We start from the raw sequence: 18,002 nt of genomic DNA, 5'->3' as shown, positions 1-18,002 counted from the left end.
AAAGTCAAGCACACCAATAAATTTCCTAATTTATTAATCCCTTCCAGTTCCTAATAGGTGTTTCAAAACTTCTGCTTGACTCTTGCCAGTTAAAGGATCCTTGCTGACACCTAGAGAAATCTATTTTATTATTGAATATTCACAATTGTCAACATTCACTGAGAATTAAGGCGGGCGGATCACAAAGTCAGGAGATGGAGACCATGGTGAAACCCCGGCTCTACTAAAAATAAAAAAATTAGCTGGGCGCTGTGGCAGGCGCCTGTAGTCCCAGCTACTCAGGAGGCTGAGGCAGGAGAACGGCGTGAACCCGGGAGGTGGAGCTTGCAGTGAGCCGAGATCGCGCCACTGCACTCCAGCCTGGGAGACAAAGCGAGACTCCGTCTCAAAAAAAAAAAAAAAAAAAAAAGAATTGAATACCTATGAAGCCTAAAGCACTGTTGAAAGGGCGCTAGAGTCAAAACTAGCTAAACAAAACCGTGCCCTTATTATAATTATATTTTATTATTTAATCTTCAGAATAACTTAGGAGATAGTTATTGTATTTAGTGAATTTTTGTCTGTCCGTTAAAGTGGGGAAAGAGGTTTAGAGGTTTCCCCAAAACCACAATGTCTATTATAACATACAGGTTCAGACAACCCAAGTATTATTGTAAGCTCTGTGAAATACAACCAATATATTTTTATAACCTAATGTAACCCCCACCCTATCATCGATAGGGAAGATGGCAGGCCTTTCTCATCTAGCTAGTAAGGTACAGCATATACATCTTCTTTTTTCCTTACCATATGAATTGTGCATGAAGACTTGAAAACTCCAGTTTGTGACTTTAAAAAGAAAAACTTCCAATGACCCTGAAGAGGATATTTTGGATTTATGAGATGGATTCTGCATTTGTATTTATGTGTATTGCATTGTATTATTTTTACTATTTACCAGTTTGAAGGAAAAACTAGAAAACCAAACCAACTTCTATAAAGTAAAATGCTCCTGGTTTTCATATACTGCTCCTCAAAGTCAAATGGAAAATACAATAAACTCAGCAAGGAAACACCGTCTGTATAGACATGTCCAGACAACTGGTGAGAGGCTTTACCTAAAGCTTTTAAAATAGATGACATTTAAGGAAAGTAGAGGTTGTAACAAGTATCTATTACAAGTCTCAGAAAACTCAAGTGATAATGCTAGCACAGGTGACGTATGTCCTCCAAGGGTGTCATTGAAAAATTTTCATTCTGATTTCTGCTTTAACCTCATTAACATAATAGCTTTAAAAGCAAGAATATAAAATGACTAATAGTCAGACATATTTAATTAGAAAAAGTGATTTCCAAATGCAAATACTATGGGTCTGTTTCTACCACCATAATAGGCAGCCTCTAAGATGATCCTGCCTCCTTGTGTTCATTCCCTTGTGCAATCCCCTCCCCTTGAATTGCTGGACCTAGTGACTTACTTCTAATGAATAGAATATGGCAAAAGTAGCAGTATATCACTTCCACAATTAGTTACCAAAAGACTATGACTTCCTCCCCTCTCTCTCTTGATCTCTCTATCTGCTCCCCACTTCAGGAAAGCCAGATCTCACCTGAGCTGGCCCCACACAGAGGCCCACATGGCAAGAAACTGATAGCTCCAACAAATAGCCAGCAAGAATCTGAGCCATGGCAACGGCAAAGTGAATGAGTTTAGAAACAGGTTTTCCCCAAACTGAGCCTTGAGATAATGAGATTTTGGATGGATGAAAATCATTTGCATTTCACAAGTCTTTCTCTACAGAAAGTCAGTCTCAGCCAAGACTTTCCTTTCTTTATAGAAAATTTAAGGCACAAAGCCTTGGGGATTCAAGTGTAAACATTCCTAATCTAACAAACCAAAACATAGTTAATAAGCTCTTGTTTATCTTTTGGAAATTATAAGTTTAATTAAGTGATTGTATAACAACATAACATTTTCCAATAGTATGTAGTGACCAAAATCAGTACATTGATATAATAATTTTCAATATTCTACTTTGGCAAAACATGTCAGCGAACTACACACGGTATACCTCTTTACTGACATAATATTTGCAATTCCAGCTCCTTTGCATTTATCTAGGTTTGCAATCCCCACAGGCATGGACTAGAGTAAAATTTTAATAACTATATAATGTGCTATATTTGATGAGCAAAGAGAAAAAATAATATTCATATTTCTTTATTAAGAATGCTAAATCCAGAAGCCCATAGAGTCATATCCAGTAGTTATTGTATAGTGTTTCCACACATCCCTGAAGCTGTGTCTACCTTTTGGGAAAAAAAAAAAAATGCCTATGGCAATTTCTAGGGAATATACCTGTGCAGGGAAAATTTAACACTAGGAAAAAAAAGTATAAAAATTTCTCAAACTGAATTTTAAAATCCTTAAGGACATGTTTTTTTCAACTTTCAATGTTGTCTTAAAAATGCATAGAAACATCTTATCTTTAAGAGATAAGATGTCAGATAACAAGTAAGGATCCATATTCTCCCAAATACGTGAACACACCTGACACAGACATAACTGAAACTACAACTCTGAGTAAGAATCTCAGGGTAAGAGCCAGGCATGGTGGCTCACACCTGTAATCCCACTTTTTGGGAGGCAGAGGCGGGCAGATCATGAGGTCAGGAGTTTGAGACCTGTCTGGCCAATATAGTGAAACCCCATCTCTACTAAAGATAAAAAAATTAGCCAGGTGTGGTGGCGGGTGCCTGTAATCCCAGCTACTTGGGAGGCTGAGGCAGGAGAATCACTTGAACCCCGGAGGCAGAAGTTGCAGTGAGCCAAGATTGCGCCATTGCACTCCAGCCTGGGCAACAGGGCGAGACTCTGTCTCAAAAAAAAAAAAAAAAAAAAAAAAAAAGGATCTCAGGAAAAAAAAAAAAAAAAAAAAAAAAAACTATTCTGTGCAATTTTCAACCATTTCACAAAATTTTTATTTTTATTGTCTAGAATGATGAAGGCAGTGACTCTTAATTATTTTACTATTCTTCAAAATTACTTTATTCACAAAAAGAGATGGGATATGATAGGATTGCAAGAATCAAGAGTTTTCTCTTTTTATTGTTATATTTATTTATTTATTTATTTATTTATTTGAGACAGAGTTTCACTCTTGTTGCCCAGGCTAAGCGGAATGGTGCAATCTCAGCTCACTGAACCTCTGCCTCCCGGATTCAAGCGATTCTCCTGCCTCAGCCTCCTGAGCAGCTGGGATTACAGGCATGCACCACCATGACTAGCTAATTTTTGTATTTTTAGTAGAGACGGGGTTTCTCCATGTTGGTCAGACTGGTCTTAAACTCCTGACTTCAGGTGATCTGCCCACCTTGGCCTCCCAAAGTGCTGGGATTACAGGCATGAATCACCGCGTCAGGCCAAAAATCAAGTTTTCAAGTCAAAGAACTTGCAATGCAGCACACCTGTTTCTGAATCCATTTATTACCAAAATCCATCCAAACTTTTACCCAGCCATTAATTCACTCACTGTCCTGGGTCAGAGGAAGAAATGTCACCTCTTTCTTCAAACTCCAGCCTTATGTATTTATTTATGATCCTATCTCCCTGATCAACTTATCAGTTAGTGTTTTTCCACTCTTCCAAAACTTATCTCTTTCTGTGAAAAGTATAAAGTGTTATACATTTTTCAGTTTTTTAAATTCAAGTAACATTAAATATGACAAAAATTCTAGGACTATAAAAAATACTGTTTTAATTTCAAACCACTAACCTATCTCTAAGACTCATACGTTGTCTTGTGAAAATATACCCTCATCTCAACCCCACATTGAATATCACTGTGCTAAGACCTTTCTTGGCTATCCCCCACCTCATATAGCTTTAAGATTCTTACTCTCTATCAAATTTTTCCCTCAATCTACCAATCTCTTAAGGCTCCCTCACTCCTCTACCAAATATTTCCTAGATACTGCTTTTTCCACAGACTCTAACACCTGTCCTCTCTTTGACCTTCCACTCAAAATAATAGCCAGCCAAAGATGTCCATGCTCAAATCTCTGGAACCAGTGAATACAATAGGAAAAAAGAAATTAAGATGGTAGATAAAATAAAGTCTTCTATTCACCTGGTCTGAAATTATGGAGAATGTTCTGAGTTATCCAGGTGTGCCCAATGTATATACAATGATCATTAACAGTAGCAGAGGGAAACAGAAGAGAGAACAAGGGAGATGGTAGTGTGAGGAAAACTCAGCCCAATGCTACTGGCTTGAAAATAGAGGAAGAAGGCTGTGATCCAAGGAATGTAGGCAGATTTCTACAATCCAAGGAATGTAGAAAAGGCATGCCAATATCTTAATTTTAGCCCAGTAACACTCATTTGAAACTTCTGACATCCAGAGCTTTTTTTTTTTTTTTTTTTTTCCCCCCCTGAGTAAAGAATATCTTTAATAGTGACTGGAAAGAGAAGTAATATCTACTGTCTCTTCTGCCACCATCAAGCTCATGGTAGGACCATATTAACTTATACCAACAGAGGCTTCTAAAAGCCATTTGGATTTGCCACAGCACGGAGGAAGGCATGGGAAAAGAAAAGGCAGGACTCTATGACCTATGATGGAGTATAGAGGCTGGTGGCTGGAAAAAAAAAAAAAAAAACAAGAACAATAGAAATGAGGCCATCCTCCTTATAATGCCATGCCAAGCAGAAGACCTCTGAAAATTCCCCTAGTCATTAGAACATTCTTCTTCACAAATGATACCACCTCCTCAACTTTGCTCTTGACCTCAGTAGGTATCTGATTGTTCTTATGTATCTTCAGCTCTTTAGCTTTCTTCATGTCCTCCTCCAGTTGTTGCCAGTCATCTTTGATGTACTCAGTATGACTTGCAAGCCAAAGGAGAAAAAGTTCACCCCCTACAGCTCTTGCAGCCAATTTTCAACCTTTTGGAATACGAAACTCATGCACCATCCAGTGAAGCTTCCAATTAACAGCTGGGTTGCCACGGGATACTTTTTAGCCATAGATCTAGATTCCTGTCCAAACAGCTTACCCCCATGGCTGATTTTGAGCAAATTCTGCAAGATCCAGTGACTCAAAATTTCCCTCAAAGTGTCCTTGACTGGACATGGCCATTTCAGTGAGCTCATCTCCCAAAGACACATGCAGAGGATCCACGCTGTAGGATGCAGAGTGGTGTGTAGCTGTCATGCCAGGTGGCTTTTGGCACGTGAGGGCCCAGAACTCAATATTAAAATTTTGCATTTTTAAGTCATTAACCTTGTGGTAATATGTTATAGTAGAAAATAGAAAATGAATGCATATGTCCTCTGAAACCTTCATCACTGTACCCAATTTACACAGGAGAGTACTCTTGAGTTAGACAAATTTTTATTTGAATATCTTTGCTGTAGTGACTAGGTAAGTGGCTTCGGAAAAGTCATCAAACCTCTTTGAGCCATAGTTTTCTCATATATAAAATGCCCCTAGTATGTAGCACAAATTCAAAAAAGATTATTTCAAGTGATTTCACACTGCAAAAAAATAGACTTCAATAAAATAGTCTACTCAAGATAAAAAATATAAACAATAACAAAAGCAAGCCCCAGAAAAGAGGAATAGAATTAGTGTCTGGAATTGTTACAACATATTACCAAAATTTTCCAGTTTATAACAAAAAAAAAAATGAGATATTTTTTAAAAAGTGTGACTCACATACATGAAAAAAAAAAAAAAGCAGGCAACAAAAACTGCATGTGAGATGGACCAGATGTCAGCTATAACAAAGTCTTAAAAGTATCTATTATAAATATATTCAAAGAACTAAGGAAACTATGCTTAAAGAAGTAAAAAAAAAGAATGCAATGACAATGTCTAATTAAATAGAGACTATCATAAGTTATTTTAAAAAACAAGAACCAAAATTAATTCTGGAGTTGAAAAGATAAACAAAATGAACACTTTACTAGAAGGGCTCAACTGTAGGTTTGAACTGGCAGAAGAAATACTAAGTGAATCAATAACGACTACAAAACCCAAAGAACAGAGAGAAAATAGAACAACAATAAAAACAAAAGTGAACAGAGCCTCAGAGAAATGTGAGATACCTTTAAGTGAGTGTACCAACATACATATAAAAAGGGTACCAGAAAAAGTGGAGAAACATAAAGGAGAAAAAAAATATTTAAAGCAATAATGGTTGAAAACTTTCCAAATTTGCTGAAAAACTTTTATCTACATATGCAAGAATGAACTCCAAGTAAGATAAACACAAAAAGATTAAGGCTTAGCATAGTAAAACTGATTACATTGGAATAAAGAAAAAATCTTGAAAACAGCAAGTGAAAAACCACTGATCATATAAAAAGAAAACCACAATAAGATACAGAAGTATCCCTTATGAAAAACAAAAGAGGCCCAAAAACAGTTGAATGACATATGCAACATGATGGAGGGAAAAAAAAGTTGTTAGCCAAGAATATTATGTCCAGCAAAAATATTTTTCAAAATTAAAGGCGAAATAAAGATATTCTCAGATAAACAAACATTACAGAAAGGCAAATCAAAACCACATGAGATATCATTTTATGCTCACTGAGATAGCTATATAAAAAGGACAATAATGATAACAAGCCTTAGTTAGTATGTGGAAGCTTCATACATTGCTAGTAGGAATGTGAAATAGTGGCCTCCTGCCTTCAACAACTAGAACACAAAATAAAATATATGAATCAACTGTTATCAGACATTGTATAAATGTCAATATAGGAGTATCATATTCCAGAAAATTAAAATCAAAGAGATGAACCAAATTGCCCGTGTTACTGTCCGGTGGTAGTCTCTAGGCTGCAGAACAGGGAGGGGGAAATTCAGCAAAGAATAAGAAAACAGGGATCAGAGTTTGGGAAGGTTGAAGCAGGTAGACTTACTGGGACAGAGCACTGAAAAGGAGAAAAGTGGGTTGGGAAATAAATCTGTGGAGGGATTTCCTCCAGTCTTTAGCTAAGTTCTGATGTGCACATATCTGAGAAGAAAATATCTAAGGCTGGAGAAAGACTCACTGGAAAACATAGAACAAACAAATCCTGGAACTTACACAACACTGAGAACAGCACATACCCCATAAACTGTAGTGGAAAGCCTGCCTGGCAAGAGAGAGAAGGACATTAAAACAACTACTCTAAATATGTTTTTGTATATCCCAGAATAACGACCATGTTAAGAAAAGAAACAGAAAGTAAACAAAATATTCAGGTATAGCTTCTAGATGAAAAATACGATATCTGAAATTTTAAAATGACATGATGGGATTAACAGCAGATTAGATGTTGCAAAACAAAAGATCAGTGTACTCAAAGTTACAGCAATAGAAACTGTTGAAAATGAAAAAGAGAAAAAAGTGGAAAATAAGTAAACAGGAAATTTTCTATGTAAAAATATCTAGAGATCAAACACATATAAATGGAATCTCAGCTACAAAGAATATAACAGCAAAGGCAAAAATAATATTTGAAGAAGTAATGGCCATTTTTCCAAATTTGATCACACTTAACTAAAACATTCAAGAAGCCCCAAGTCCCATAAATATTATAAAACTACATCAAGGCTTATCATAATAAAATGACTCAATACTAGTGATAAGGAAACATGCTTAAGAGCATTCGGTGATAATACATATTAGAGAAACAAAGGTAAAAAGAAGTACTGCAGATTTCTCATCAGAAACCATGCAAGTCAAAGTATAATTAAGTAATACCTCTAAAGTATTGAGAGTAAAAGTCAACTATCAACCTAGAATTCTATACTAGGGATTTTTTATTCAGTAAGACAAAATTAAAACATTTGAAGGCAAAACAAAAAGTAGAAGAAAATTTGTCTCAGTAGATAAGCCCCACAAGTGATGTTAAATGAAATTCTTTAGGCAGAAAAAAAAATACAGATGAAAATATGGATTAATATAAAGGAATAAAGAAGGCCATAAATAGTTTTTATATTGATAAATATAGAAGTTAATTTTTCTCATTTTATTTCTTGAAAGATAATTCACTAAGCAAAAATAACGATGTATTTTGAGTTTAAGAATAGATACAGAAATAAAATATATGATAACAATAGAACCAAAAGTGAGGGAGAAATAGAAATTTACTACCATAAACTTCTTACATCATATGTGATGCAGTATAAAATTCTTGGAAAGTGAGCAATAACAATGTAAAGAAGTATATTTTAAACCCTAGATTCATAAAATAATTGTCATAGCTAGTAAGCCAAAAATAGAGATAAAATGGAATGCTAAAAATTCAATTAATCTAAAATAAGAATAAACGCACACATGTTATATTATATTTAACAAAATGACAAGTTAATTTAGTGAAGAAATAATATTTCTTTCAGTAAAATGTTCTCAAATGACTGGGGTATTCTTATATAAAAAGAACATTCACCCTTATGTCAAAACATATACAAAAATTAGGTCCAAATGAGTCATATATCTAATATGGGGCAAAAACTATAAAACTTTTAGAAAATTGTTTGTGACCATGGAGGAGGTAAAATATTTTTGATAGAACACAGAGAGTATAAACCATAAAAGAAGAAATTATTAACTGCACTGTTAAAATTCAAAATGTTTCATCTTCCAAAGACATTCAGCAGAATTGAAATTTCAGATACATATTGAGAGAAAATATTTATTATACATATACATGATAAATCACTTGTGTCCAGAAGTTATAAATAACTTTTACGACTCTGTAATGAGAAGATAAACAACCTGAAATCCAAATGGACATAGATGTGTAAGATATTTCACCAAAAAAGATACTAAAATGTCAGATAAGTACATTAAAATGTTCAACATTATTAGTCATTAGGAAAATGCAAATTAAAACCACAAAGAGTTGCCATGATACACCCACTGGAAGAGCTAAAAGTAAAAAGACTGACAACACTATTTTGGTGAAGATGTGGAGGAATTAGAACTCTCATACATTGTTGGTGGAACTGCAAAACTGTACAGCCACTTTGGAAAATAGTCAATTTATTATACAGTAATTGACAAGGGTAAACATACACTTATGACCCATAATCTCACCTCTAGATAATTCCTAAAGAGAATTGAAAATACATGTCCACACAAAGACTTGTACGAGAATGTTCACAGCAGTATTATTCAAAATAGTTACAAATTAGAAACAATCCAAATGTCTATCAATAGGTAAATGGATAAGCAAGTTGAGATATATCTATGTCATGGAATGCTACTCAGTAATAAAGAGAAAATTAGTAATATGCCCAACAACATAAGGGAATCTCAAAAGTACTTTGTCAATTGAAAGAAATCAGACACAAGAGATTACATTCTGTATGATTCCTTCTATATGAAATTCTAGAAAAAGTCAAAGTGTAATGCCATGGTTGCCTGTTTCCAGGGGTTGCGGAGGAGAGACTGCAAAGGGGCACTAAGGGGCACTTAGAAACAATGTGTAAGTGTTCCACAACATGATTGCCTTGGTGCTTAAGGCAAAGCATGATTGCTTTGGTGCTTATGTCACTGTAAAGAGTTATCAAAATGCATCAAATAAACACATAAAATTGGTGAATTTAATAAAGCTAATTTGAAGACCACAGATAAATTCCTAAGTCCTTTCCCCAGCATATTAAACTGGAATCTGAAGAAGATGGAGCTCAAAAGCTAAAGTTTTTAAAATAACCCCAGTTTTATGATATAGACAGATAAGTGGCTATGGAGAGGGTCTAACTTCAGGAACAACTCAATCATCAGACCCCATTCTGGTAATTAGCAAGAGATAGTTCATTGGTAGGCCCCAGGCAACTCTAGACTTGGAGATAGCTAAGGCTGACCTTGAGTTATGCTTAAATGCTCCTACTTTGCATTTTGATTAGTCAGAAAACTGGAACATGACTATGTTTTCAGAGGGCAGGTCAATAGGCTAATTTGGGCAGCAGGAGAAGTCACCAACGCAGGAAATAAACATAACTTCTAATAGTTTTGTACTGCTCCTACTACTATTAACTAATCTCAAATGTATCTGTAGTTTAAGACAAAAACCTTGAAGGCAAGTAAATTTCAAGAAATAAAAAAACAGAGTTGAATTGGTAGAGTCACAGGCAATAGAGTTAAACTTTCATTTTGTCTTCCCTTTCAAATATGCCCTATAAGCAGTTCATTCATAGTGAATGCCACATGAGTGCAAATCCCTGATCTAGGCATTATAAGGTAGTGGTTCTGAAAGCTAACTCATCAGAGGGGGGAAGAAAAGAAAGAAGATCCAAAGTCCTGACCAAGAAATTGTAGTGATGGTCTAAGGTGAGATCAAGGAATCTATTTTTAAGTGTGTCTGCTGATTCTGATTTAAACCCAGGTAAGAAATGCCACAGGTGCTACAAGAACATATTAAGATAAATTCCATATTGTCTCTGATCAGCATCAAAGACAAAATGAACTGAATCATAATGACATCCTTTTCCATCTATTCAAGTTGGGTAGTGCCATACAGATGCAGACAGCACCAGATATCCTTTTCCTCAATGTTTTAATACCCTAAAGGCAGGTAAAGACCATGAAAGTGGAATCTTTCGTGTTTCAGATGTCCGGTATCTGAAACATGAGACTATAGGTGTTAGAATATAAGAAGGGTTTATAATTACCAACTTTAAGGTAAATCAGCCACCTCAGTTATTATGAAAATCCTGAGCAATTCTCTGCCAGAGATCTATACTCACAATAATTGTTGATAGCTTACAAATAATATTTATTCTCTAGAGTATTCTAAACAAAATTCCTTCTCCTCCCCAAGCAACATTTCTCAGTCTTTTTCTAGCAGTGTAATTTTCCACAAAGCTCTCATTAATCTGCCTGTAGAGCAGGAGTGTTTTAAGAAAGGTATAGCCTGTCTACAGGTTTGTAATCATTTCCTGCCCTTGGGAGCTGAGAAAAGGCCAAGTCATATATCTGTAAGTCATGACCATTATGCATCAGAAAATGCTAATCTGCCTTGCTCGCCTTCTGATTATAATCCATTTTTGGAGATGTCACACTTCAATGAAAGTCCATATTCTCTTTAAAATAAAACCATTGCAATTTTTCCTGAAGGCTGCAAACTTTAGATTCTTCCCCATTTTTTTCCCATAGTGGAAAGATGAAAGCTAAAATAACCCATATTTTATTTTTAAAAAGCATATGAAACATAACACCATGCTATATAATCTTATATTTCAAGGATATAGAGGTCACTTTTCCAAATATGTGTTCTGAAAGATTCCAAAAGGTACACAGTAAAAACCAAGTATTTCATTTGCTTTTAAATGAAACTGTAATCTTCTTTCTAAATAAAGCTATTGCCATTTCAACCATTTTTTACATGTGTGTTTGATGTGTTTGTTGTGTTTCAACTAAAAAAGCATGGCATTTAAAATTTTCTTAGATCAACTTTTAGCTAAAGGGCCGGAGGTGGTGTTTCTCTGCAGTCAGGAGTGATAGAAAGTTGGCCTAATGAGTGAGAAGATCACAGAGTTGCGAGAAACAATAGATAAAACAGTACACACTAGTAAGGGACAAGGAACTGAAATGTAAGAACGGTTAAAAAAAAAAAATGTAGTCATAATCCAGTGAAAAAGGCTAGCAAATATGTAAATAAATATGGTACACCTAGTATGTCTGCTCAGAGACTCCTAACAAAGCAGAATGTAAATTTACAGTAAAGTCTTCCCAAGATGAGGAAAACAGGGTGGAGGCTCAGGATAATGCCAACACTAGGCAAAGGACTAAAGACAAGAGGCTCTCACTCAACCTGAAAGAACAGTGTGTCTTTAGGGGAGCTAAGGTACCCCCAAGGGACTTACTAGTGAGACCCAGTGATGACTCATCAGGCAAGCAGGCATTTTGGGATTAGACAAATACAACAACCCAAATGGGTTGCTGTTCCAATTTTACAGATGAATTGTAGAGATACAGGCTGATTGAAGAGCATCAACCCTTACCAAACCAGGTAAAATTTACTGATTCTAGACTATCACAGGGAAATCAGGGGTCACACAATGAAGCTACCTGCTCTCTCTACTACCCACCAAGCACTTTGACGTAGTTATTAAAAAGTTATCATGACAAAACACGATGCTAGGCATGAAGGAAAATAAACAACTGTGCAAAACTTGGTTCCTACAGTTGAGGCAGTTACAATTCAATACCTATATATATATATGATAATATGGTGCAGTAGTAAGTTTGAATATTGACTTCACCACTTACTAGAGTTAGGAATTTGGAGTAATTATTGAACTTCTCTGCTTTTCAAGTCGTTTCAGGGTTGTTGTTGGAACTAGAGACAACATATATCAATAGCCTAGTACCTACCAAACCCTCAATAAATAGTAGCTGATTTTTGTATTCATACACATAAATTATTCTCAGTTTTAATTTCTTCAGATAAAAAAATTAAGAATTAGAACAGATTCATCAGTTAACTATTAGAATTTTAGTAATTGTAACTTAGAATTTTAGAGAAATAGCACTCATTCCAAGTTGGCTTCTACATAAATATAGTTCTATAGACAAAGCCTGGTGTGAAAAGAGAATGATATTGTAAAGTCTCAGGTTAAGATAAAGAAATGAGCTGGAAAAGAGGTTAAATGAATTATCCTTTAATGAATCATCATAGGAAATACTTAAAACTAAGCACAAAATAAAAGAATGCAAAGAAATAAAGAATAACTAGAAATGTAAAATAATTTTCTCATGGGAGATACTTTAGCTGATTTTCCCAAAGAAGGTGACTCTAAACAATGAAATAAATCTCTGAAAGAGAGGGCAAGTTAAAAGGAAACTAAGATTAATGCCAATATCTCTTAAACGAAATAATCATGGTAAAGCTAGAACTCTTATCTCATGTTTTGTTTTGTTTTTCCATTACTCCACAAACTTACTAATTAATAGCACAAATTCTGATGTTGCAGTCCCTAAGTTCAAATCCCAGCACTGACACTGCAGCACTTTTTGACAAGTTACTGTATTCTATAAATTGAGAGGGGATAATATTACTACCTATCTTATCACATTGTTGTGATAATTAACTGAGTTATGTGCAAAGTTCTTAGAACAGTGCCTATATATAGTAAGTCCTAAACAGGTATTATCAGATGCAGGTGCATCATCAGCATCACAATCATTATTAAAATTATTATTATAAATATAGTGCACATAATTCTGAGAAGCATCTTAAATAAAGCTTTCATAGAGCCAAGAAGAAATGATTCTTTTGCACGATTATTAACTTGATAGTGATTAGTTAATTTGCTTGGTGGAGAATACTATGCCAATTTGTTCAAAGTCAAAGTTTGATTCTCCCCTGGGTCTGCTGGCTATATTCCATAACCACAGATTTATCCTAATATTGACCAGCTTATTCTATGAATTCTGGTTTTAACAAAGAGGCTGGTGAGAAAATTGATCAGACCCAATTCATGAACAATATTAGACAAATCTATAAATACATCCTTATTGATCTTAGATTAGCCATATTTTCTTAATATATTATAAATTCTAGGACTGGAAAAATGTTTAAAGATGACCTGGAGCCAAATATTTTATTTTTATAGAAAAAAATAGGCTACAAGACAAAAAGCTACTAAGTAAATAAGATCACATAATTGCTCTGTGGCATAGCTAGAGCTCTTAGCCCATGTTTTGTTTTGTTTGGTTTTTTCATTACCCCACATTTATTAAATATATGATATTTTTATTCTCTATGAGAGCTTCCATTTTTAGAAGTCTATTTTTCTATCAATATAGTTCATTATTCCATTCTAAGCAACTCATTCTAAGTGATCAAATATGGAGCTTTGAAGGCCTTTGTAATGGCTTTGTTATGAAAGAAATAAGGGATCATTTTAAGGCATTAGGCATGTAAGGTAATGAGTGCCATTACTTGACTTAATTTTTTAGACGATCACTTTGTCTTATATGTTGAAACTAGATGGCCAAGAGGTCCAATTTTGAGGTTATCACAATAAGCCAAGTGAAAGATGATGGTGGCTTGGACCAGGATGATAGCAGAGGAAGTGGTGACAAGTTGTCCACATCTGAATATGTTTTGATGGTACTGCCAAGAAGAGTTCCAGACACATTGCATGTGAAGTGTGAGAGAAAACAACAGACATGGAGACAAGGGCACATAAGTCTTCATTTAAAAAGTTCTAATTTTTTTTAACCAAATCTCTCCTGCTGCTGTCTACACCATGATTTACTATCTTCATCTGTATGAAAAGAAGTTCATGACACCTACACAATGCCCTCTTGTGACTCTGGCAGTAGCCAGAATCATACCATGTGTTATGAAAGAAACCAAACAATGGCTTCTGATCTCAAAAAAGTTCAACATTTGGTACATAAAAATCCCTTGGAAAGGGAGGGAGATATATTTGACAGCATTACTAATATAGCTAGAAGTCGCAGCTTGAGGTTAAACTGTAGCCATTCTGGACACGTCTGCTGAAATGAGGGAACCAAGCCCACCACATGTCCATTGACATGAGTGACAGAGCACCATTTAGGATAGAATCCATCTCCAATGAAAAGAGAGAATCAGCCACCTGAAGGGAAGACTAACCCTAAGGATGGCATCGTCTCACTACTTGGCTCTGTCCCCAGCTCAGCTCCTTATAAACTCATATCTGGATATCAGGGAAGGGAGAGAAAATTGTGAACAAAAAAAATTTTAAAGGCTGCTTTCATCAAAATTCTCTAAGAGCGGGATTAAAAGTCAACACCATTTTGAAAGCCACTCACGGAAAGCCCAGAAGAGCAGAGACACTTTCCTTCACTTGGCAAAGAGTATATATGGTATAGCTTTGTCATCTCAAGGATTCCATGCATCAGTGACCATAACTATTAGCACAGGAAGCAGTGTCCTCAGAAGCTCAGGTGTTCATTGCAACAATAGCTCCCTCGGATATGTCAGTGGAATCCAGCAGCAGTGGGGCATTTAAGAGGAATAAAAAAGGTAGACATCACATATAGCTGACCTCTTCACAGACAAGCACATAAACAAACACATGTGAGACTCTCAGAAATACTTATATGAGTTCACCTGCATTATTAAGAGGTAAAAAACAAAGAGCTAGAAAGACTTAACTTGCCATTATCATTCTTGCCCAGCTCATAATGGTGACAGAATATATTTTTCACACTCCAATAACACATAGCACAATTTTGTGTAATTATGTTTCATAATTAGGTAGTCTATATGCCCTGAAGTTCACAGGTTTGCCACATCTGTTCAATATCTCCAGAACCCAGGTAGATAGCCATTTTTGAGGATATTATAAAAAGAATAAATTCTGCAAAACAGACTATTGTTGTTTTGTAAATTATAAATATGAGAATTTTTTAAAAACAAGCAATCTTCCTAAAAGCAGTCATGTTACAGAAGCAATGGAAAGGCCTGAATGTCTGTACATCCTTTGTCCTGGTGCATTTATTAAGAATATTACTCCATGAAACACCTCAAAAATACTGTTTACCTTCTTTTCACTCCTAAAAGAAATAATATTTCTTATTTAAATACTCCTTAGAAGACCAGCTTTCTTATGAACATTTTATTGGCTTCCAAAAACTGCACCATGTTGAAGAAGCCAAGTTGACTCTGTGTGCCAGTGTGCCAATTTTGCCCACGTTTAATAATTATCTTAATCATGAATTACAATTTAACCTTGGCTCCACACCTCCTCATGCTTGGAGAGTATCTCTTTGTTTCTTTATTCATTTATTTGTATTTCTATCCTACTTTGTTTATTTTTTTTTTGAGATGGAGTCTCGCTCTGTTGCCCAGGCTGGAGTGCAGTGGTGCGATCTCTGCTCACTGCAAACTCCGCCTCCTGGGTTCACGCCATTCTCCTGCCTCAGCCTCCTGAGTAGCTGGGACTACAGGTGCCTGCCACCACGCCTGGCTAATTTTTTTTTGTATTTTAGTAGAGACGAGGTTTCACTGTGTTAGCCAGGATGGTCTCGATCTCCTGACCTCGTGATCCACCCGTCTCGGCCTCCCTCTATCCTACTTTCTTTTAAAAAGTCCCTGAAGTGTCTTATACCTTTAATTCCAGGTGATGGCAAAGTTAGTCTTACTAGAATTGCAATCATTATTATAAACACAAGGACAGAAGGGAAAGGTCCAGTGAGCATGTCCACACCAGTACTACCCAACTTCCAAGAGCAGAAGATCAATGGTTGAGGCTCTTTAATGGGTGTGATATGATTATAGTGTACCCAGAAGAGATGGGAAGAGACAAAGAGATTTGGAAGATAAGTGTGATAGGGTTAAAGATCAGTAAAGATCAGGTAAACTCAGTAGGTTCCTGGGGAAAATTGAGCAGTTTCTTTATGCAATATTAGAAGCTGGCAAATTAAACAAGATATCTGTTAGGTCAAAAGCCCTATGAAAAATCCAGTGATGATTACCATCTATTGCCAAACAAGCACACACGATTTAGAAAGAGAACAGAAATTTTGGGACCCACCACCAGCAATTCCAGAAATCACATGCAGAAAGCATCAAAATTAGCTAACTCATAAATGGGACAAGATATATTATAAAATTCCACAGTTCTGTTGCATATCTTCACTTGTCTTTAGCCAGCTCTGTAAATTTCTAATCCTAATACATATTTTCCATTTTCACTGCTGTTCTTTATCCACTGATATCTCAATAAGATGCTCATGTTTAGGAGGTAGGAAGACATAAGCATCAGCTTGGGTGTGGAGAAAGCAAGTGAAACGAATAATTCTTCAGATCAAGACATATTCTGCCAAAAAGCTTTCCATCTTTTTTTTTTTTTCTGAAAAAGTCTCAATATCTTGTTATATGCTGCTCTGCTCTTGTTTTTCTTTCTTTCGTTTTTTTTTTTTGTTTGTTTGTTTGTTTGTTTTTTGAACAAAAAAGGCTACAATGCAGTGGCACCAATCATAGCTCACAGTAACCTCAAACTCCTGGGCTTAACCAATCCTCCCTCCTGAGCCTTGTTCTTCTGTTGTCTAGCAGGAAGATACCGGTATTCACATTATCAGTGAGATCCAGAACTAATGTTCAGCTCAGCACTGCACGTCACTCCCACTTTGGAGTTAGCAAGTCTAGTTTTGTGAAAGTAAGCGTATGTGTTTCAAAGTTGTGTGTGTGTGTGTGTGTGTGTGTGTGTGTGTGTGTGAGAGAGAGAGAGAGAGAGAGAGAGAGACTTAAGAGAGAGAGAGAGAGAGAGAGAGAGAGAGAGAGAGACTTACCTTCCAATGAGTGAGAACTCGCCCACGACACCAAGGCGCCGCATGGCGCTCAGGAGTCCTCGCACTGTCATGCCTTCGCAGAAGCAGACCACCACTCTGGCCTTGGGAAGCCTCTCTCGGAGTTTGCGCAAGAGTCGATCAAAGCTCTTCTCCCCAGCATTGCTGTAGATTTTGTCAGAATGGGCGATGCAGAGGCCTTCCTGGGCAGCCAACTCTTTGAAAGCGTCCATTCCGCTCTCCCCGTAATTCCCTGTCCGGAAACAATCAGCAGATGTTCAAGACAACTGTGGCAACAACACTACTTACAAAATGGAATAACAACTTGTTAGTCACAGGAATGCCAAATAATTTGTAAATGTAACTGAAACTGAAGGAAGATCTGGATGGATTAAAGAGAGTAATCAAATGTAACCAGACAATCAACTCTGTGGAAATAACGAGCGACCAGCTGAGCTAGGGAACCTATAATGAGACATGTTTTATAAAATGAAGGATTGCTGCCCTATTTTACAACCATTGTTAATAGTTCTTGTCCCAGATTTTAACCACGTAGGAAAGATCAGTGCATTGGACTAGAGAGGTCAAAGAAACACAAAGAGAAGGACTCTTCATTTGAGGACTTGCTTCAGCTGGCTGCCAGGTTAACAAGCAGCCACTCTTGGTGACATAAAGTCCTGCAACATTTCCACAAAGAATGAGTAAGCAAAATAAATGGAACACCTGGCCAG

At 36.1% G+C, this 18,002-nt stretch overlaps 1 protein-coding gene and 1 pseudogene across 2 annotated transcripts in view; both read right to left on the bottom strand.

Annotated features, from left to right (window-relative positions):
• Positions 1–18,002, bottom strand: part of GRM1 (glutamate metabotropic receptor 1) — a 442,031-nt gene that overhangs the window by 278,148 nt on the left and 145,881 nt on the right. For both annotated transcript variants that reach the window (XM_008006735.3, XM_038002286.2), the window contains exon 3: positions 17,275–17,524. In XM_008006735.3, the coding sequence (XP_008004926.2) occupies positions 17,275–17,524 (250 nt within the window). The remainder of the gene's footprint in view (positions 1–17,274; positions 17,525–18,002) is intronic.
• LOC140713264 (FUN14 domain-containing protein 2 pseudogene) lies at positions 4,671–5,174 on the bottom strand (annotated as a pseudogene).

The sequence above is a fragment of the Chlorocebus sabaeus genome, chromosome 13, assembly GCF_047675955.1.
Source record: "Chlorocebus sabaeus isolate Y175 chromosome 13, mChlSab1.0.hap1, whole genome shotgun sequence".
NCBI lineage: Eukaryota > Metazoa > Chordata > Mammalia > Primates > Cercopithecidae > Chlorocebus > Chlorocebus sabaeus.
The sequence above is the reverse complement of the archived record's forward strand: the minus strand, read 5'-3'. Positions and strand labels throughout refer to the sequence as shown.